The 23,855-nt window shown below is 28.9% G+C and overlaps 2 protein-coding genes across 9 annotated transcripts; one reads left to right on the top strand and one right to left on the bottom strand.

Moving 5' to 3' along the window:
• The first annotated feature begins 12,082 nt into the window (after positions 1 to 12,082).
• On the top strand, positions 12,083 to 15,579 carry LOC113854503 (beta-glucuronosyltransferase GlcAT14A-like). Its single transcript, XM_027485515.1, has 5 exons — positions 12,083 to 12,198; positions 12,899 to 13,630; positions 13,760 to 13,835; positions 13,962 to 14,077; positions 14,616 to 15,579. Exons 2-5 carry the CDS (start codon positions 13,033 to 13,035, stop codon positions 15,113 to 15,115), a joined length of 1,290 nt encoding a protein of 429 aa, XP_027341316.1. The 5' UTR covers positions 12,083 to 12,198; positions 12,899 to 13,032; the 3' UTR covers positions 15,116 to 15,579.
• A 1,448-nt stretch (positions 15,580 to 17,027) lies between these two features.
• On the bottom strand, positions 17,028 to 22,665 carry LOC113854501 (protein SPA1-RELATED 4-like). 8 transcript variants are annotated; one of them, XM_027485514.1, is made up of 9 exons: positions 22,347 to 22,541; positions 21,274 to 21,987; positions 20,923 to 21,222; positions 20,600 to 20,757; positions 18,783 to 19,728; positions 18,567 to 18,713; positions 18,124 to 18,435; positions 17,847 to 17,906; positions 17,169 to 17,768 (listed from the first exon to the last, which is right to left on the bottom strand). In XM_027485514.1, exons 2-9 carry the CDS (start codon positions 21,826 to 21,828, stop codon positions 17,580 to 17,582), a joined length of 2,667 nt encoding a protein of 888 aa, XP_027341315.1. In that variant the 5' UTR covers positions 21,829 to 21,987; positions 22,347 to 22,541; the 3' UTR covers positions 17,169 to 17,579. The 8 variants fall into 8 exon arrangements, 4 of the variants coding, with proteins under 4 accessions (XP_027341314.1, XP_027341313.1, XP_027341315.1 ...); XM_027485513.1 differs by having other exon boundaries at positions 17,028 to 17,768; positions 20,923 to 21,987; positions 22,347 to 22,625; XM_027485512.1 differs by having other exon boundaries at positions 17,096 to 17,768; positions 18,783 to 19,731; positions 20,923 to 21,987.
• Positions 22,666 to 23,855: the final 1,190 nt, after the last annotated feature.

Here is a 23,855-nt window from a genome sequence, read left to right as displayed (position 1 = left end):
AATCTTATTTAATATGATAAAAAGTTTTAATAATAAAATATCTATTTTTGAATATATAAAATTTATTAAATTAAAGAAATTCATGCTATATATTTTAATTTTTATATAAAATATTTATTTCAATTTAAGTTTATCTAGACAGTGTATAAAAAATTAATAATTACAAAATATTTCCAAATTTTAAGTTGAGAGATACATGTGAATTTTTTTTCTTTTTTTTTTAAGTATTAACTTGAGACATCTAACTTTCAACTAAGGCTAACTCTTCTACTACTACGTCATTTTTAGTGAATTTCTTTTACATACATAATAAGATGAGTTTTAATCAATTTAGGGTCCTTCTTTTAATATTAAATTAAATTAATTTTTATATAAATTTTTTTTGCTATATTATATAAATATTTTTAAACTAGTAAATTTAAAATGTGTTAAAATTAATTTTATTCATGAAATTTTATTGAGATATGTGTGTAAAGTTAATTTAAATTATTATACATAATTGAAATACATATTTTTTCTCCATTATAATTTGTGTTAGAATGCATATCTTTTATGGAAAAATATTTAATCATTTACAAACAAAATGTTTCAGTCTAAAAGAAATTCACAATTTTCAATCCTCACACCTGTTTGTTTGCATTGATGATGAAATATGTAACACGTTAATTTTTATAAATAATTTTTGTAAAAATAAGAATAATAAAAATTTTCATTAAAATAATTTTCAACACACAGTTTTATCAAAGTGTTTCAATATAAGAAGGATTTACAAATTTATATCAAATAACTACTATAGGACTAATTCAATTACATCATATTTTTAAAATAAATAATCTAAGCCCTGTAGCAATATCATTCATCTCTTCACTGAGTCTGATACTGATCATCTTAATCACCCGAAATATAAATGTAAGGGTAAGTACTCTACAATATCACACATAAACACAGAGACTCACATTCGCTTATCATATATATTCACTACCAAATTCAAATCATGCAACAATCAACACATTCATCACTTTTCAGCATTTCATACTAATCCACACACAGGTTCGCTCCTTGCGCGTAGCTACGTTTACTTTGGCACTATAATCACAGTTTTACATCATGGATAGTAGCCGGTTAGCCCCTACCTCACAGATACAACGTGTGTGGTCACAAGCCCTTCAGCAAATGTGTTAGTTAGAAGCTGAGTCAGCAAGAGAGTGTGTGACCTGTGGTGCACTCACGCTCACTGTTGGTGTCACCACCACTCTCTCTTTTCCAAGGTATTTCTACCGCTCTCATCTTTCACACCCCTAGTGTATCGCTGAACTATTTATAGCTTCCAATACATTCACAATCGCATATAACATGTCATTCACACATATTTTTAGCCACATTCTCAATCACAAATAGAATTCATATTCACACACATTTTTCAATACCAACTACATTCTAGCCAACCACATAATTTTCATCATGCATACTGTTCAATATCCATTATACTATATTCTACACAATCTTTCCACCACAATCTCATTACAATCAATTAATTCCATTAAAATGCTTACATTCCAAACCATTCACACTACAATACATAGCAAAATAATAGATTTAAAGACACAAGAGATAAGATAGAGTCTCTCCTTACCTCAAATGAAGACCCACAACGTAAATCAACAATGGAAGTGTCTCCTACACCGATTTCGTCCTAAACAAATGGAAGAATACTATGAGAACCAAGGAAAACTGAGAAAACAGAGAATGGAGACAATAAACTAAAACTCTAACCATTAAAACTTACCTCCAAACACCTCAAACGTGATTCCAACTTTCAATCTAGCTTCTAAACGGCTTTTGAGGTAATTTAATCGGTGAAATAGGGTTTTGAGTTGAGAGAATCAAAAAGTGTTTGAAAAGAAAAGAGTAGGAATGCGTTTTCTCAAACCCTAAACCCTTCAAATACCCTTCTGGTCGCGACACTCTCACTACAGCAAAAATTTAAGAGGAAACTGCATTCTGATTTTTGCAAAATCTCGTTACAGCAAGATCCTCTCGCTATAGTAAAACTGCACTTAGAATTGCACCCCTCTTTGTTGCATTTTCGCTACAGCGAGAACGCAACAAAATCATCTCATTTGCCCAATGCTCTCTTGCTATAGTGAAAATATTCTTATTGTAACGAGAACACCCCTGCATTACACACTTAACCTATATTTCAACCAATTTTAGTGCAATCATATTTCAACCATACTATATGGCTATCTCTACAGTCATATTCACATTCATACTCACATATTTATCCACATATATATTATATATACATATGCATCTACACCATCATATTCACACTAAACTTACAGTACAATCAAGTGCACATTCAAATATCCATTCTCATATATATATATATAAAATATTTAATATTATAAAATTTAGGGCATTACAAAATATTTCTAATTAATTACAATTAATTACTCAAACTTCTATTGGAGAATTTAAATATAAATGAATTACTTTATTTATATATCATACAACAAACTAAAAAATTTATAGTCAAGGTTATTCTCAATAACGACTAATAAGAAGACACGAGTGATGGATAACGGATGATTTGAGATGGGTCAATGGGTGTAGGAGATTCTTTGGATAAGACAATTATTTTTATGAGAGGAGGATTTACAATAGCTGTTGTGGAAAACTATGAAGGGTAAGAGGCCGAGCGAAAATGTGAATGACATGTTGTTGTAGAAGTGTGATAGTGACAAGAAATATAGTGTGCAATCCGCTTATCATTACATTCATCATTTCTTTACTACGGGTAGTGGTTTGCAGCTAGGTTTAATGTAGACCTTACGCAAGATTTGGAAAGTTAGTACACCAAGTAAAGTAGTGATATTTGTTTGGCGTCTATTGCATAATGTAATCTCGGTGTGAAGGAACTTAACTAAACTTGGATTGACGATTCCCTCAAAAGTTTGTGGGTTGTATAATACTGAAGACGAGGATATAGTGCATATTTTTTTGCATTGCGTGTCTCTATAAAACTATAGTACATAGTGTTTGAATGATTTAATATTAGTTTATGCTTAAACAAAAATTTGCACAAGACGTTACTAAGCATGTATGGAATCTAATATGGAAAAAAGAAATGGAGAAGAGTTGTAATAGTATGGTTTGCAGTAGTATGAATAATTTGTCTTCAGAAGAATAATATTATATTCAATAATAATATGTTAAATGTTAGTGAAAGTTTTGATTTTATTAAGTATCATTCTTGAAAGTGATTTGCAGCAGGACCTTTGAAAAGATCAATTATACATATAAATTGGATTAATGATCCCTTAACATGTATTATTAATTCTCTTTAGAGTTGTGACGGGTTAGAATACCCTTATACTCTAAATTTATTTTTAATAAAACGTTGATGTTTAACAATATATATATATATCACACAACAAACTAGTATAATTAAGTGCTTTTAACATGAAGTTATGAGATTATTTACTTTTCACATTTGAGATGCATAATTTATATTATTGATGCGATAGTTTAGATTTATTTAGTTATTTTAAAGTGTATTTAATTGTAGAATAAAATGGTTTTAACGATTATTATTTATACAATCTTTTTTGAAAACTATACATATATATATATATATTATTTTTTATTTTTTCTAAACATTAATATTTTATTAGGAATAAATTAAAGATACTATGACCCATTATAATTCTAAAAGAAATTAACAATATATATTAATGAATCATTAATCAAATTCACATATATAAAATTTTCTCATAGAACTTGTTGCAAGTTACTTTAAAGAACGATACTTAATAGAATCAAATATTTACTAACATTTAGCATACTATAATTGATATATTATAATCTTCTAATACAAAGAAATCATTCATCTTAAAATATTTTTTCAAATTACTTATTAAGAAACAATTATCTTCATAAAATTTACCATAATCTGCTGTTTATTTAAAAGGAACATTTCTTTGATTACTCTCATTATTAGGTAAAAATAATTTTTATTCCATTAAAATGGCGCAATTTTTATTTCATATTTATAAGATTTATATAAATTTTATTTAATGATGTTTTAAATAAAAAGTTATTAATAGTTTTCTTTACTTAAAATTGAAAATAAAGAAAAAATGAATTCAACATAAGTCAAAACCTAATAAATGATTAATATTTTCAGCATTTAATTCAGATTAATTCTATATAGTAAAAATTTATCATTAAACACAGCGTACATTTAATAACCTCCTTGGTTATTCATGTCTTTTATTATGATTTAACTTTTCTAAAAATAATTATAATTATTTATTAAAAATTAATAATTATAATTTACACACACATATATATAACAAATTTGTTAAAAATAGAACAAAAATAATTATTTGTTTTTTATTAACAATTATAAGTTATAATTATACTTGACATTTAAAGTGCATTCTAATCGTTTTAGAGTAATTAAATTAGTGCAAATTTAATATTACACGAGTGATATTAAATTAAAGTAATATTTAATAAAAATTAAGTATATATTGGATAATTAATCTGAAATATAATATATTTTAAAATAAACAGTAAATGTTTTTAATTAATAATAAATATTTTATTATGTTAAATAAATTAAAGAATTTTTATTTTCCTTATTATGGTGTGTCTAAATTTAAAATGCTTAAAATCATTTAATTTATTAATATATATATATATATATACATATAATTTAATATTGTGTGTCAATATTTAAAACTTAAATTAAATTAAAAATAATAAATAGTATTTAAAATAGAGATAAATAATAAAAAATGCTAAATACTGGATATAGAAGAAGTGACTTGACATAAAGAAAAAGATAATAGTTCTTAAAAAAAATTATTTTGACTACGTTTGAATCAATTGAAGTAAATGAAATGAAGTTGGTTGAAATATAATGAAATAAAGATAGACAAATTCTGAGTATAAATTGTTGACCAAATTGATGAATTACGAGACCACAAGTTCTTTGAGGTACGTTTAGATTGATGAAAAGAGATGAAGTAAAATAGAAAATATTAACAAAAAATGATGTGAAATGTAATATAATGGAGTATAAATTTTACAGTATTATTTGAATATGTTACAATAGGAAGGGAAAAAAAATAGGAATAATTATGGGTAAAGTACCCTAAGAATACCTGTAAAATTTATTTTCAATGGGTAAGATATTTATTTGCTAAACAGGTATGAGTATAAATATAAAAAAATACTCACAAATTTTAATGGGATAAGTGCAGGCATGGATTTTTAAGTACTCCTAATTATCTTCTAAGAATATATTGTGTGTCACTATATATTATGCTATTTATGTGAGGGAGGCTTTAACCCAAAAGTCCATAATAAAAGGGAATTAGGATTAATATTTTATATATTTGACTAGATCTTTTTTACAATCATTGACAATTATGTAATTTTTGTTTCACAACTTGTTCTGTCGAGATATCTACTTCAGGAGTGCGATTCACAAAGAAAGATACTTTCATACAAAAGTAAGTATTTAAGGAGTAAACCTAAAACTATATTATAACTATTATTGGTATTTCTAATTTTTTTTTCTAATCTCATATAATCTCGTTTGAATAATTTTTTACTTATAATAAAGTAACTAAGAATTTAAGAAAATAAGAACTCAACCTACTTTTAAAAAGTTTTTGTGGAGACTTTTGTAAAATTTTGGTCAAGATAAATATTTCACTGTTTATTTTATATAATTTCATATCTTATATTTTTTTACCCAGTTCAAAGTTTTTTTATAGGCTATAATCTTTTTTTGAATGAACAAATTTTCTATTTTGAATTTTTGAATAATATTGTCTTTTAATTTATAATTCTATATTTTCAAAAAAATTTCTATGCAAAATAAAAATTTAAAATTTTTAATATAAATATTTATATTACTCAAATAAATGAATACATATTTAAAAATATAAAAATCTATCTATCAATAAAGTAAATCATAATTTTTTTCATATTATTTTGACTTGAGTTAAATAAGGTTTTTTATTTAAGTTTTTGCGTTTGCAGTCATTTAGAGAGTCTGATTTTAATAAAGAGGTAAAAACTTTACAATGAATAATTAACTAATATTTTTTTTTAGGTTTTGAAGAGTGATAGTACAAGACTCTTAAGTTTATGTGTTAATTATTTTAGAAGATCTTAAAAATTATGTGTAAAATTTTGTTTATGATTTTTAAGTACTTTAGTTTTGAAAGTTAATGTATTAAGATACATTTATGATATTTGAATATTTGTTTTCTATCTATGCTTGAATTTTGTTAAGTAATTATGTATCAAACTTTTGTATTATTATGCTACTTATATAAAATTATATAATCATATTTTTTATAAGTATTTTTTTTTAAACAAGCATGGGTAATTAGGACGGGTACGAATATGCAAGTACTCAGAATATATGAAGGATTAAAATTATTACTCATACAGATATAAAGTTGGGTACAAATATTTTTCTAATATGGTGATATGGAAATGGATATTATAGCACTCTACCTATTGTCATCTCTAAAAAAAAAATCATATTTAGAAGAATAGTGAACAAAGAAAATAAATTACAAGCTTTTAATTAACAACATAATATCGATACTTTAAAAGCACTCATATCCAATTTAATTTGTATATTTTACTGCACAATAACTTTAATGAATTGTAACTATCAAATAAAATAATTATAAGTATTCGGATTGAGTTAAACTTTTCATAAAAATAAAAAAATATTATTTATAAAATATAAGAAACTATTTTTAGACATTAGATACCAGTTATAGATCTAGAAAGAATAACACGGTGTCGATAACACTGACAGGAAACTATTTTTTGTGCTCATTTAGATTGATCTTGCTAATTGTTTTTATAAATTATTTTAAAATTGTATATATTATTAATTTAAATTTTTATGCTTAGATTTAATTATAACAGTAAATTATAAATTAATAACAGACTACAAAATTATTTTGACAATAATATCATTTTTTTTCTTAAAAATTTGTTTCTCTGTATATTGAAGAAATTATATTTATTACAAATATTTTCAAAAATTTAAGAGAACAAAAATTCTTTAAAAAATAAATTTCTAATGTTAATCAGGATATTTTTTTATTTTGTTAAATATCAATATTTTATTAAAGATAAAATATAAGTATAAGAGTATTATAACCAATTACATATCTAATGAGAATTAACAATACATGTCAATGGATCATTAATCTAATTCACATATACAATTGAGTTTTTTAAAGGTCCTGTCACGAGCTACTTATAAAAATGATACTTAATAGAATCAAACATTTCACTAACATTTAGTATACTTTTATTGAAGATAATATTTTTTTTAAGTTAAATTATTCATACTACTGCAAACCATACCATTATAGATGTGGACGATTTGAGATGGGTCAATGGATCAACGAGTGTAGGAAATTTTTTGGACAATACAATTATTTTTATGAGAGGAAGATTTACAACAACAATTGTGGGGGATTACAAAGAGTAAGAGGCCAAAGGAAAATGTAAATGACATGTTAACATGGAAGTGTGATGGTACTAAGAAATATAATGTACAATCTGCTTGTTACTACACAGTCATTTTTTTTATTATAGGTAGCAGTTTAGAACAATGTCTAATGCAAGCCTTACATAAATTTTGAAAAGTCAGTGTGCCGAGAAAAGTAGTGATATTCATTTAGTGTCTACTACTTAATGCAGTCCAATGCGGCAGAGGAATTTGACCAAACATAGATTGATGATTTTCTCGAAAGCTTGTGAGCTGTGTGACACCGAAGATGAAAACACACTGCAATTTTTATTTTTATTTTTGCATTGCATGATCTTTTTGAAATTGTGGGTATATGATATTTGAATGATTTGATGTCAGTTTATGCTTACCTAAAAATTTGCATGATGTGTTACTAAATATGCCTGGAATTTAATGTGAAAAAAAAAAAGGAAGTTGTAATTGTATGATTTGTAATAGTATGAACAATTTAGTTTTAACAAAATAATATTCTCTTCAACAAAAGTATATAAAATGCTCGTGAAATGTTTGATTCTGTTAAATATAAAAATAGCTTACAACTATATTGTTAAGGAGATCAATTGTGTATGTAAATTGAATTAATAATTATTAATATAAATTATTAATTATCTTTAAAATTATAAGAGGTTGAAATATCTTTGTACTTTGAATTTGTCTTTTAAAAGAAATGTTAATATTTAAAAAAAATATCTTAAAAGTATTGGGTTTGAAGAGTAAAGCTAGTAAATGAAATTGCAGATTTTATAAAATAAAACGTAGAGTTTAAGTTTTAAAATTTGAACTCAAAATTTGTTTTAAACTTGATTTAATTAAGTTTAACAAGATTAAACTTGGGAAAACTTATTAAAAATATGTTCTACCCATTTTGAACATAATTTTTAAAATCCTCAAATATAAATAAATTTTGTTTAACTTACTATGAGTTCTGCTCCAAATGAACTAATCCGAATAAGCCGGTTTCTTAAAACTAAATTTCAGTAATTCATAATAGTAAAAATTTATTAAAATATGTTATACCTTTATTTTATATATTTGATATGATAATTACATTATTTGAAATACTTGATATTAGATTTAAATATTAAAAAATTAATATTTATAAAAAAATATTTATCATGTATTAAAACCGAGGCGGCGGGGTATGCGTTGTCATCGAGAAACGCGTGGTAGATCTGTAATCCCAAATACATAAATACCCTCTGTACGTCCAATACGCATTCTGCCACGTGCGCTGTCTTTTTATTTTATTTTAAAAGTTTTAGAAACACAGTAAAAAACACAACAATAAATTCATAGGCTAGAAATTATATTAGAGAGCAAGAAAAAAAACCTAGTTGTCTCTCTCTCACTCTTCCATTTGCCACTGAACCCTTATATACAAATACTTTAAGATTGTAACAGAGAGCAATCATCACAGTGCCATTAGCATTAAGTTAGTGAGAAGTGCACTTCTCTGTTGAATTGATATCATATTAGAAGTCAACTAATAAGAGATGTGACGCAGCAAAATGGTAAGTTTATTTTTTAGGATCTAAACTTTGATTATATACCAATCAATAGTATTTTCATTTTAAAGTGACAAATATTAATGATTAATATTATTTTTGAGATAAGTTTTGGCTAACCTTAAATAAAAACATAAAACTTGGGATGAGTTTATTTAGTTTAAATACAAGCAAAATAGATTTGATATCGTTGAATATATATTAATTTAGCTATATATTTTTATTAACAAAATATAATAATTATTTTTCAACCACAAAAAAATGGCCACCTCTCAAAAGTTGATGAATGAAGCAATAATAATAATAATAATTCATAACTTAAGAGTTTCGCTAGAAGGTAAAATCTGAATGACACAGCATAAGAAAACATATGTAATACATAAATATAAAAGTAAGAAATGTTTTGGGGTCTTATAAAGATTCTATGCATATCCTTATACTTAACATGTTACTGTTGTATGATATGCAAAACTATGACAGTTGGACACTGTTTTTTCTTTTTTCTTTTCTCATCTTACGGAAATTGGATGGAGACCTCACACCTCAAATGGGTGTCACACTTCATAGAGCTCAAGATTTTGAATTGATTACTTAGAATATTTTGACTAAACGTTGTGGCAATTATAAGGTAAAATGAAGAAACGATCCATGAAAACAATGTATACCCATCTTTTTCTGGTGAGGAAACACTCACATTAAGATTATAAACAATTTCAAAGTGGCTTGTTGAGTGTTTCCATTGAAATTATAGATGCTCCAAATGTGAATGTCAGAAAGGAGTTCATGACTGTACCTTATTTTCAAACTGACATGATATTTTTATATGAGTGTAAATTAAATAAAAATAATAATAAATTAAAATCCATTAAATTTAAAATAAATAAAAAATTCAAATTAGGTGTAAGAATTTTTAATCTTATATTAGCGTAAGAAATTTTTTTATATATATAATTTAAAGTTCTGTTAATTAATAAAAATACTGGTTAAATTTTTTTTATTAAAAAACACACTAAAAATATGTTAAAGATTAATATCGGTTGTATTAATAATACTTTTATTAGTTGTTTGTCTAAAATTTATTGAAACAATGTGAATTTAATTTTTTTTAAAAGCAACAAAATTTATTTAATAATAAAACAATATTTTAAAAAAGTGTGCGAGGATACAGTGTAGATTTTACCAACCTTTCTCAGTCGTCATTATTGTGACACATTTGATTGCATTGTCAACTTCTTTCTGCAAGTCGCTAATTGATTTTAGTAGAAAAATAAAATATTTTTTTGATGTAGTTATTAGTTGATGTAGATATACAAGAAAAAATATGGGTGCAAGGATCGAATAATACGAAACGAATTTTAGTTGATTCAATACAGTACGTATTATTTATTTAATTTGATGAACAATAAGTTTTTAGTTAATTTTACTAAAAATATATAAAAAGCACTTATTTTCTTAAAATTACCAGTTAGAACTTGTCAAAAATAAAATATAATTTTCAAGCAAAAGGATTTTAGAGGTATTATAAAAATTATTTTTTCTATATATTAAATATAGTTAAAAGACTGAACAAAATAAGAAATCAGAACACAATTTTAGGTTGACAAACATCACCAACATCCATGCTCAAGAAAAAGATCAAGGAATGTTATAAAAATTAATTAAATTAATATATAAAAGATTTATATTTTTTAAAATATATTTAATAATTTTTATAATATTTTTTAAATAAGCATTTAATCTTTCAATCAAGCAAAAATTTGTTAGCCATTTTTTTAGTTTCAATAAATCATTATATGATTCGGACCAAATTAATAATACAGACAATATATTAAGCCTTATTCGTGCATTTAAAAGAAGTATTGAAGAAAATTTGAAATTTTATAGTATGCTAAAAGTTTTATTAATGTTTAAAGATATTTGTAATTTGAGAGTACATGTATATTGCTGCTTTATTTTATTTGTATTTATCTTCAACTTTTTAAATAAGTAATAAGTTAGTGTGTTTCTCACTTTGTTATATTTGTTTGAAACTTTAAATATTCTGTTACACTGCTAAAAGAAAGAACACTGAAATAAAGGATATTGTTTCAAAATTAGTATATATTATTTTATTAAATTTTATAAGTTTTAGAAACATTTATACATTACATGTATGTAGGATTGCATTTAGAAAATAATTAAGAAAAACTCAAATAAATAATTTTTAACATACATAGCTGTAGTAATAAAAACAAAATTATGTGTTATTTTATAAATATTATTAGTGTGAATATGGATTAAAATTAAGGATACATTTTAATAAAAATTTATATTTAATATTATTGTACATTATTAAAATAAAATTTTAATTTTGAAGAAATTGTAAAATTATAATTTTTATTGAAAAATTGAACCAACGTATATATATTTTTTCAAAAAATTTGAAGAAATAAGAAACGGCCAAAATCTTCAGTTATTTCATCTAAATCTACCCTAGTTTTGCTTGAAACAAAAAACAGCTAACAAACCAGGAAATTAAAAGTGAACAAACTTTCTTAAAAACCATATAACTAACTACATTAAAAATTTAAAAAAAAGATGTTTATTAGTTTAAATAAAAAATTGTTTTAATCTTTTTTACTAATACCCACTAACATTGATTAACAGTTGCTAAATATGTATATATACACAAGACTTATCAGTTATCACTCCTCTAGATTTGAAAAAAAGACTGCTTTCATAATAAATACAAAGAAATTACGTATAACTTTTAAAAATATTAACTCAGAGTTATACTTATTAATAGTAATTTTTAAAAAGTAAAATTAATAACAGAATAAATAATTAGGATATATTAATATCTACAACCCACTTTCCACATTATTCTAAATTGATAATAGCTAGAAAGTAACTCCCCAAATAAATGGAACCACTTTGTCTGACACGTGCATTGAAACACTGACAAACAAACGTACACCTTACAAGTTACAACAAAAGAAACTCCTTTTCTCTTATTTAACAAATCAAATCTCTCTCTGAATCTTAGTTTTCATGCGTTCAACATTAGATCCTCTTTCTCTCTCATGATTCTTTATTCTTAGACGTGGACGGGTCCTGCATCATAAACTGGTTTGTCCCTCCTCTTTATCTCTCAATAATTTCATTAGTGTGATTTACATAATTGTGATTAACTCATAGATTTGTTGTTTTTTCCTTTCATATTCAAATTAAGCTTAACTTTCAGCTTGTGTTCTTCACCATGCAGGTTTCCTTTCTCTTTATTTTTGTGTGTCTCTACTGTTTCAAGGGTTATCAATAATTTAATTAATGATTTTTTTATCCGGGTTTTCTCCTTTTTTAATGATCGTGTTCTATTAATATTTTTTTAAAACAACAGTTAGAAATAAAATTTATGGACCATTGTTTCAGCTGAAATCTATCTTGAATTAATCCCAGACAATTCAACGATTTGTTCTAGATCGTTGTTTTTCTATCTATTATTTTATGATGACCAATTTCGTTTCAGCTTTTATCTAGCCCCTTTTCTTTTAGTTCGTCATTGTCAAGAACAAAATCTGTTTTGTTTAATACTTTTAATATTCTTTGGCCACTTTTTTTTCGATTTTTATATGCTCGAGTTTGTCTCGTTTCCGCAACATGCTTCATGCGTATCTAACTAGTTTTGGTCATTCAATTATTTAGTTTATTTTATTGATGCTTAACCCGTTTAATTACGGAACTGTGATTCCTTTGTTTATTAAATAATTAATAATTCCCAAAGTAGAACTATAAAATTTCATGAACATAATAGTTGGTGTTGATTCAACAGATTCTATTCAAAGACAGAGAGTATTGAGAAGATATATGAAGTGGATGCTAAATATGTTTATTTTAGTGGCTGCTTGATGGTGAATTGGGAATTTATGTTTCAATGATTCGTGGAATCTAGAATGTGAAGTATCCATGGTAGATAGTTCTCACTTTTCAGTGATGGGATTCTTAAACTTAGAGAAGAAATGGTTGTTTCCTCTCATTCTGTGTTCTGCGGTATGCATGCTCCTTCTAGTAACATCCTTCAACATGGGTCTTGTCTCTTCAACTCATTCCATCAATTCACTATTCTTTTTTCTCCCATCTCATTTACGATCGAACCAAACTGCGCCGTTTTTTGTGGAGAAGAAGAGTTCTCCTGCTCCAGCTCCTGCTAGGCCTGCAATTCCTCGTTTTGCATATTTGATTTCTGGCTCCAAAGGCGATTTGGAAAAGCTTTGGAGAACTCTTCATGCACTATATCATCCACTAAACCATTATGTTGTTCATTTGGACCTCGAATCCCCACTTGAGGAAAGGATGGAGCTTGCACATAGAATTGAAAGACAGCATGTCTTTGCTGAGGTTGGAAACGTTTATGTAATTACAAAGGCTAACATGGTCACTTATAGAGGACCAACGATGGTTGCTAATACTCTTCATGCCTGTGCCATTCTGCTCAAGAGAAGTAAAGACTGGGACTGGTTTATTAATCTTAGTGCTTCAGACTATCCTCTTGTGACTCAGGATGGTTAGTTAATTAGTAATCTTATATGGTAGTTTCTATTAATATTTTGTTATGATTCAAACATTTCAGGATTGCAACTTTTTCTACTTAATGATTGTTAGACTAATATGGGTAAATATTATAATTGTGCAGAACTACTACATGCTTTTTCAGATTTAGATAGATGCCTTAACTTCATTGAGCACACAAGTCGGTTAGGATGGAAACTGTAAGTTTTTCCTACTCTCCATTCTCTTGATATAAACAACGTTGACATATAATTAATTGACCCCTCCCCCCATGACATATGAAACATGGATTTATACATAATGATGAATTGAATCATACTGTGCAGAGATAAACGAGCAATGCCTTTAATTGTAGACCCAGGGCTTTACATGTCAACCAAATCTGATGTATTTTGGGTCAATCCTAAGAGAACTTTACCAGATGCTTTTAAACTATTCACTGGTTAGTTTTCCCTTCTTACTATTATTTCTTTGTCCTTGTCATTGATCACTGTTCTGAAGGTTTAATTATGCGAATTTGGAGAAGAATAGTACAGTCTAAGAGAATCAAACCAGTTATCTGTTGTCGTGGTAGAAAGTACTTTCTTTTTTCTTGTTTGTTGATAAGATATTTTCACTTAGGTTCTGATACCTCAATAAGTTATCTCGTTCATTAAATTGTCTCCTAGGGTATAGCTTCTAAAGGCAGAATTGAAATATATGCATGTGCATTTTTAAAATTCATGTTGTTACAATTGATGAACTGTGTTTTTTTCATGAAAGATTCTCCTTTTGGACTAAGAAAAAATGTTTTTTTTTTCCTTTTGGGCAGGGGAGAAAAGATTAATCAATCTTAAGGCATAAATGAAATGATCCCCCTTTTAGTACACACCGATTTCCAAATGAGTGTTTTCTGTCTTGCCATCATTTTCACACTTCTATTATTATCTACTTTGCTTTCCAATAATATTTTTTGTTTGATTATTGTACCTACATTGCAGGTTCAGCATGGATGGTATTATCACACGAATTTGTTGAATATGTAATCTGGGGATGGGATAATCTACCAAGGACACTTCTCATGTACTACACTAATTTTGTTTCTTCCCCTGAAGGCTACTTTCAAACTGTTGCATGCAATGTGCCTGAATTAGCTAAAACTCTTGTCAATAGTGACATGCATTTTATTGCCTGGGACAACCCTCCTAAGCAGCACCCTCATGTCCTTAATATCAATGACACAGACAAAATGATTGAAAGTGGTGCTGCCTTTGCTAGAAAATTTAATCAAGATGACCCTGCCTTGGATTTGATTGATAAAAAGTTGCTCCATAGGAGAAATGGACTATTTCCTCTCGGCGGTTGGTGCACGGGTAAGCCCAAATGTTCTGAGATTGGGAACATTTATAAACTCAAACCTGGTCCTGGATCTGAAAGGCTTCATCGCTTCGTAGCTGAGCTAATTTTGAAGGCTAAATCTGGTGAGGATCAGTGTAAATAGCTCCTATTTGGAACTTTTGTGGTTGGAGATTGAAGAGTGTCAGATAGATGATGGTTATTTTTATAACCAGATACATTATTTCAGCATCTAGATGAAGGGATATAACTTTGAGGTTGGAAAGCGATTGAACATCAAATGTAGTTAGCTTGGTATAGCACATCAATCCCAGATATTAACTTGGCCATAATTAGTAGCTTCTATGTGAAGTACCAAAGATGGCATGAGGGTCATCTTTCTTTTTGTAGGTCCTTTTTACATAGAGGTTACACATTTTTTATAGCAGCATCATGATCCTGGAATTTTATAGATTTTTATCAATGTTTTTTTTTTGTTATTTTACTTCATGTTTCATGAATCATGATCCTTTTGATAGACAACAGAATTTGGATTATTAGATTTTAGACTCAGTCAGCCAAAACCTCTGCTAGACATTTTTATATATCATGGTTAATATTTCAGTGGCTTATACAAATCATTTTTAGTTTTCTCTGATTTAGTGGCAATATTTGTCCGTGATCAACAATCAATGGAATCTCAATCCTGAGATTTTAATGCTACCTTTGATCCAAAACGAGTAAATATTTAAATTACCCTTCCAGATTGTATGATTGTGTATTTAGTTTTTGAGATTTTAATTTTCTTTTTGTTAGTTTAAATTTTATAAGATGTGACATTTATTGAAGTCTTTTTCAATGAAAAGCGATAGGAAAAAATAAAGTAAAAAACGGATTAAAATAAATAAACTTTTTACAAAGTTGGGGTTTACTAAATATTTTGAAAATTTCAGAAATTCGAAGGCATAAATTATACTATTTTGAAAATTAACTAGAGAGATTACTCGAATCAAAATCCTAAAAAGGCTATCAACATTATCTTCGTGTTTAAAAGGCTAATAACAACAATTACCATGACAAATGAATTATTAATTGGACCGGGTCCAATGTAGGGCTAGGATATAGGAAGTTCAATTTTGCTAAAAGGACAACGTTAATTAATGTACAATGACTTGTTTCATAAATTTGGAAGAGATTGTGGCGGAAGGATCGCGTGTCAATGGTAACAAGCACAACTTTTATTCTTATTTTTTCTCTTTGCTTATGATTCTGGTAAGTAATGGATGTTTGGTTTCTTGTTTCAGCCGAGGAAAGCACGTGTTCAACTCTTTAGTTTTTTTCGACCAAAAATAAAGTAATTCTTCTGTTTGTTTGTTTTTTCCCACCAAAACCGAAGACTTTCAATGTGTTTAACGTGAAGTATTTGCGCCTAACCTGACGCTACTTTGCATGGCGTGAATCATAAACACACGACCAACGTTTCCAAACGCAAAAACACACTTTATAAGTTTGTGGTTGCATTTATTGAGGAGGGTGAATGCAGAAAATTTGAATAAATACCTTTTTTGGTCTTTGAAATTGTAAATGTCTATTAATTTAGTCTTTCTTTTTTGTAAATGAACTAAAGTAATTTTTTTTATTAAATTAAGGACAAATAATCTACTCCTATAATTTAAGAGATTAAAATATGTTTGTTAAAAAAAAAAATTAGTTTCACACTTGCGCTTTCTCTTTCCACAAGCTGGAATAGTAGATCGTTACTTCGTTAGAATCTAAACATACAATGAAATTGCTTCGTTTTTGTTTTGTCAATATAATAAAAATAAAATTGATACGAGTTCAGTAAATGTTCTTAGTAAACTTTCAAATAACCAATGGTTTAAGGGAATATATTAATTTCTTTCGATGTAAAGCTTTAAATGTATAGTATCCTGATCACAGACACAATACTTGTGAACATTGTAAGAATATATTTTTTAAATATTTCATGATATTTAAATTATATGCCATCTGATATGCCACAACAGAGCATGCAAAAAACCATACTAAATTACAGTGAAAAGGTTCGAGAAGTTTGTAAGAGATCATATATCAAACCTCATTGGAACCGTTATAACAAAACGCATTTGATATGCTACATTCTACACTGTACACAACATTCAATTAATCAAAGTTAGCCACAATAGATCACATAAAAAGTAATAATTTTTGTTTGAAAATGCAATAGATTTTTATCTGTAGTTGTTATAGAATTCTACACAAAAAGAGTAGCTTCCTCTAAGGTGAATGTATCTATAAAATTGAATATGGATCACAACCGTAATAAAATCTGATATAGAATTTGACCTTCACTTTTTTCCATGTGACACATTATCTACAGGACCTTTTCCGTTTTTTTTTTTTTTTTCCTTCACAAGACCATTCTCACTCTTCTCTTGAACTGCTTCCGCTATGATCTACTAATGCAAAAATTTGTTATAATACAACTTACAAGTAATAATCAAGGAATCTGTATACCCCTCTGTATAGCATTTACTGGTAACAGAAACTCTCATCTTAAACAAAGGTTCTGCCACCTCATGCACACAGCAAACTTTGTATTATTTGTAGATTGCTGAGTAGAGGACATCTTAAACCATCTCTAGAATTTTGACATTCCCTGTGGAATTTGCAGCAAGTAAGGTCGATGACTGACCGCGCCAGCAAACGGAGGACACAAACTGTGCCGCGTCATCCACTTCATGACCAGAAAGAGGGTCTGTGTTCTGAAACTTGAATGACAATGCTGGCATGGGGAAGGCTTTGTGGTATATGAACACCTAATCCACACAGAAGATGACCTTCAGTAGTACTGTAAAATCAATAGGAAAACTGAGAGAAAAGGACATATGAAATACCTCATTTGTCTCTGAACCAGTAGCAATATAACCATCAGATACTGACAATCCCACAAAGTTCTACAACAAAAGAAAGATTTATTAGCAAGATAGTATATAATCCCTCAAAAGTTGAAACACTGACTACATAAAAATGTCTGGAAATATATAATAAATGGTCATAACTTTGCATATAATTTTTTTTTAGCAAAAGTGCTTTTTTGGTTCTATACGATGAAACTGTGAGTGGTCATATTAAAACAAACCTTTGGGCAAATATAATTGAAAAATCATGTACCTTAACGTTCATGTGACCCATAAATGATTGAATTGGTGAGTCTATAACTCGAGAAGCACACGCGGATAAATCCCAAAGCTTCAAAGTGTTGTCTGTGGATGCAGAGGCAAGGTTCACAGTGTCTACAAATTTGATGTAGCTCACAGTCTTGTTATGTCCAACTAAAGTGCAGAGTGGCATTTTTAGGTTGCGAAGATCATAGTAATATATTCGGTGATCTGCTGAACCAAACGCAAGGAAACGAGCAGAATCCAGAGGGAACTGAACACAGCATACATTTGCCTTTGTTTTGATGGTACCAACACTAACTCCCTGCAGTAACAGCCCAGGTGAGAGAAACAACTCATCATACATCCAGCATTAAATACATAAAACATGCAATAGATGACTGCAGTACGTTTAGTTTCAAAGCTGACATCCACCAAGTGCAAAAATGGAATTGCCTGATTGATACTCCATAGCTTGACAGAACCATCATCGCTCCCACTAGCCAACATTGTTGGGTCTGCTGACGAGAAATCAATGGACCACACCCGCCGCTCATGCTCCCTCATTTCAGATAGTACTTGACTTCTTGTCACGTCCCATAACTGAATAAGAAAATAAGTTACAACATTGTTATAGATACCTTAAACTACTTATAATGGCAAATGACTTACCTGTACAACACCTTCAAAATTACTTGAAGCAATTTGACTTTTGATGTATGTATTCCAACATATACTGCTTAACTTTGACCTGCTAGCCATCTCCACTACTGGATAATGGATATCACGATCCTCATTTATGATTGCATCACATTCAAACACTTTAATTTTCTTATTCACACCGGCAGTAGCAAAAAATTCTCCATCACGATCAAAACTGAGTGAGCATACGAGGTTGGAAGAGTGCAAAAGATCTCCTTGCTTCAGGTCAGCTTTAACCTTTAGCTTACTGAATGATAAGTACTTGCACAAACCCTCAAGGAAAGGATTTATCCAAGCACTTGCACCCTCCCTGCTCTGCTCTTTTGATGTCAAGTCATTAATGCAACTTCTTTCAGTCATGACAACAGACCCTCTACGATCATTTGCAGGTGGATGTCTACTCGTCGGTTTCCCTGAGGAATAAGCTGGTCTACATCGTGTTAAAAAGTATGCAGACTCAAGTTTCTTGAAGTTCTTCATTAGCCGTGAACTTTTTGAAAGAAAATTTTCTTTAGTTTTCTGATTATCCCCTATGTAATCATCACATTCCTCAATGTTTTTATTAATATGCACCCCTAGTTTGACTCGTTTTCTAGTCCCTAGAGAAGCAGAATCCTCACTATCAACCACTGTCTTGGATGGGAAACTTGATGCTGTACGATCATCATTCCCAAGTTCAGTATCAGCAATCTCTTTAAATCTAGTTTGCTGCTTGGTCACTTCTTCAATATCAGAACACAGAAAAGAGATAGTATGTTGCAACTTATCAGCAACTTCCTGTTTTCTCTGTTGAAGTAACAAAAGGAATTCTAGCAACAACTCATGATCCTCTATCCTTTGTGTCAGTTCAATTGCTGCTTCACGTTCTTCCAAATCATCTCTCTGTTCATTAAGGAACTCGCTCTCCAACAACTCCCTGCTACACAAGCAAAATAAATGGTTTAAAAAATATCCGTAATGTTTATTACAGGATTAAAAAAATTTGATCAGTTAGGATCTTCATTCTTAGCTACTATATTATGTAGTAAACTCTATGGAAGTTGTTAAGATAAAGAAATTTAGAGATATATGACTAGGCCTCCGTATTTAAAACTTGTAACATAGAACTACACAAAAGAATGAATTTCGCAAACACTAGATGCATCCTCTAAGCATACAGTGCAAAATATTGCTGACTTATACTATGACACAAGAAAATTAAAGCCTCAACTGTCCCAGGAAGCTTAAAGATAAATATTAAAAACTCTTATTTAGCCTAGAAATCCCTAAAATATATTTCAAGTAGTCAGCAAACTTTATCCAATATTGTCATATTGGCTTTGGCAAATGATTTACCACTTATCTTCCACCTTTGGCAGAAATATAAATTATCTGATACAAAACTTCTTAACAAAACTAATATGATCCAAGTCATCCAACACAGCAAGATTAGTGCAAAAGTGATCATATAAATTGTTCAAGTTTATCTTATATTAGTTATTGAACCTATCTAATTAGTCTCTCAAATAGACACTCCATAATGGGCTCAGTATCCGAGAGATAAGTAGATCAGAAACCTTGAAGCTTATATAATCTTAGAAATTCAACTGAAAAACAGCTTATAAAGATCTAATACAAAATAATGTGCCGATTAGCTGAATCAGAACCTCTTAACATCTCATAAATTAAAGAATTGAAAAACAAAAAGGAAATAGAAAACAAGGCTTTCAAGTAGCAGGAGGTAATGGGGTCATGCCACAAACAATTTGTATATATAGTGTAAAAAGTATGCGATGAGAATAAATTACCCCAGTGTTGGACGACTGCTAGGGTCAGGATGTAGTAACCATAAGCAAAATGAAGCTTCTTTAGGCCACTTCAGAAGTATTTGTGGGGGAAGAACTCTGTGTCTAAGGCTAGACATGGTTCTACTCTTTTCTTCTCTTGAGGTGAGCGGACAAAATAGCTGAACACATGTAGGATAATCAAATTAGAGTACATAAACAAGTAAATAGGGTCTTTCAACACCCTATCTTACTTCATTGTAACAACAAAGTGAAGAAGATAAAGTATGCCAAAGTACCCAATTAAAATATAAGAAATAAAGAATTGTACGGTTTCTGATATGAACCTCAAAAAGGAGAACTCCCAAACGATAAACATCCGAAGCACATGAACTATAAGCACCAGCTACCTCTTCAGGACTAGTGTACCAGCTCATCTCCATTAGCAGTATCTGTTTCATAGGAAATGAATGCTTCTTTCCTTCCACTTCTTCATCCTTTCTCCTATCTTTCATTTTATTTTCTTCTGTTTCTTCTATTAAAGATGCGCGAGCAGCATACACAGCACTCGAAAGCATGCAACTAGAATCTGACAGAGCAGTTGTTGTAGAAGTTTTGATGGGCGTAAAATCTTCACTTCCTACACTCTGCTGATTCATATCATGGGGACACAGAGATGTTGGAGTTTTCATCTCAACCCCTTGGCTGTTCAATCCATCTCCTAAAGAATCTGAGCCAGTATCCGAACAAGATGCTGATTCAATAAACGAGATAAGGTTGAAAGATGACATGACAAAGCAGGAAGGCCTCACATTATGAACTACAACTCCTTGAGAATGCGCTACACTAACGATTTCAACTATTTGCCTAAATATGTGCAAGCATTTGAAGGCATCCACTGATCGTTCAGGTTTATCTAACCATTGCCTCAAACTAAGATCACCCCATTCTACAGAGCAAAAAAAGGGGTCAACCTCGATTTCATCCTCACAAAACCCAGAAAAACCACCCAGATTTTTAAGCTGATCACCTTGTGCCAACAGAACCCTATCCCTTTCCTTTTTAAACCCAGAATCCTGTGATGCCTCACCAGAGAAGGGGTTTCTTTCAGGACAATGAAGCCTTTGGTTCCTACCTGAGACTCCAGAACTATTCAACGCCCTAGAATTGTCAGAATTCTGCAAAGCAGACCCAGAAGAACCATCCATCTTTATCCACTTAGAGTTGCATGTGGGCCAGGCGCAACAACACATCCAAGAATTATATGAGTCCTCCAATTTGTTTCACACTCCTGCACCTCCACCATCACCATTATAACTCAAACTCATTTCATTTCTTTCAGAAAAACCACAAAAGACCCTATATCAAGATCAACCTCTCAGCCTTTACACACTGAACACGATCACAACTTCCTGTAAAGTTAGCCACATAAATTTACAAACTTTTCAGGATGCAATCTATCCCTTTAAATAAAAACCAATATAAATTTTTTAAAAAAAAAAGAGAGAATTTTTTTAGTAGGGAAAATTAAAATTCAGAAATCCAACCCCCCCCCCCCCAAAAAAAAAAAAAAGACTGTATTTTGTACAAAGGTTTAAGGTTTCTCAACTCTAACACTAGGAAAAACGACATAGACCTTCCAAAAGCACCAAACTTAATCCAAATTTATCAGAATTTTCCACCACCCATCAAAAGTAATAAATGGGCAGATAGACAGACACATGAATAGAGACAGAGAAGAAGAAGAAGAGAGAGAGAGAGAGAGGTGTACCAGTGTCACCAGAGGAGGATCTCCTGTTTCTGCTAGGCCAACCTCAGAACAGAACCACACAACAAAAACTTTCTAGTTGCACAAGCACACTGAAGCTCCACAGCCTCATAAATTCCCAACATTTCTCACATAAAAAAAATCAAAAAAGGAAAAGCACACAATTAAAAAAATAAAACAAAAGTACAAAACAAACAAAACCTTACCCACGTATACACGACGATAAAAAAAAAACTAATAGAATTAAAAAAGTAAACTTTGCCATATTTCCGCTACCCCTTCCATATTGGGTATCTATTTTCTTACTTTATTTCGTTAACCTTCCAAGGCCAAGGTGCATTTCCTCTTCATCTTCGTTATCTTCCTACTTTATCATACGTGGCGCTACCATGGCCTCAAAAGGTTGAAGGGGAGAGATTAATTTTTCCTAAATCGTGGGCCATCTTTGTAATTTTCAAAAAAGTAACACATGGAGTATATTTTATTATTTTTCAAAGTACATGCTCTATCCAAAGGAGAAAAAATCTTCTTGGTTATGAGCGACAGAGACATGTTAATAAACTATTAGTTTTGAGGAATGCAAAGTGTTGGTCTTATTGATGATGATCACAAAGAACTGAATAGTTTAAGCATTAAGATAATCAGTTTAGGTGATTTAAATTTTAAATTAAATTTTTTAACGTGTGTTTAAAATTATTAATAATATTTTTTAGAAAATTTTAAGATATTATAAAATTTAATATATGCCATTATATAAATTATAATATACAAATATTTATTATATGCCGCTAGACATGTGATGTGATAAAAAATCAATTTAAAATTATTTACTGGATCGAGAACTTCAATACGGCACTGAGACAATTATCTTTTAATTTCAGGTGTAATCATTTGTTAATTACTTGCTAATCAGTTGGGTTGTTGGGGCGAAAGACTATGATTAACATTAGAGGAAACACCTAAGTGAAATATTTTAAGATTTCAAAGATGGAGCTAAGTATGACAAAAAATAAGTTTTGATAGCATATAACAGTATTGGGTTATAATTTTTCATAACATTTTTTTTTCGTTTCATTTATTTTATTACATTTTATCTTTTCTTAAATCATTATGTTGCAAAAAGATTATAGATTTTGTTGTACAAATAATACTTCTCAATAATATTTACTGTTATATTTGTATTTCAAAAAATATCTCCTGAGCTTGCATTTGTACACGTGACAAAATTTAGTTTATTCTCAAAATTTGTAGATATTAGACTTCTTATTTATATTTTAATTAAATTCGATAAGTTTTTTAATGCATCATTTAAAAAAGTAATTCAATAAAAATGTTATTTTAACACTGCTAATTACAGAAAAAATAAATAAATATATATATATATATATCAAATAAAATTAAGAGTAGTAATTAAAAATAAAACATTTAACTCATTAAAAAATATTTAAAGATATATTATATCCTAATTATAAAACATAAAAACAAAATAATTTAAAAAAGTTAAATTTGAAT

This window comes from Abrus precatorius, unplaced genomic scaffold (assembly GCF_003935025.1).
Source record: "Abrus precatorius isolate BTA unplaced genomic scaffold, Abrus_2018 Scaffold11, whole genome shotgun sequence".
In the NCBI taxonomy this organism is placed as follows: Eukaryota; Viridiplantae; Streptophyta; class Magnoliopsida; order Fabales; family Fabaceae; genus Abrus; species Abrus precatorius.
Note: the sequence above shows the minus strand (reverse complement) of the source record. Positions and strands in the feature narration are given on the sequence as shown.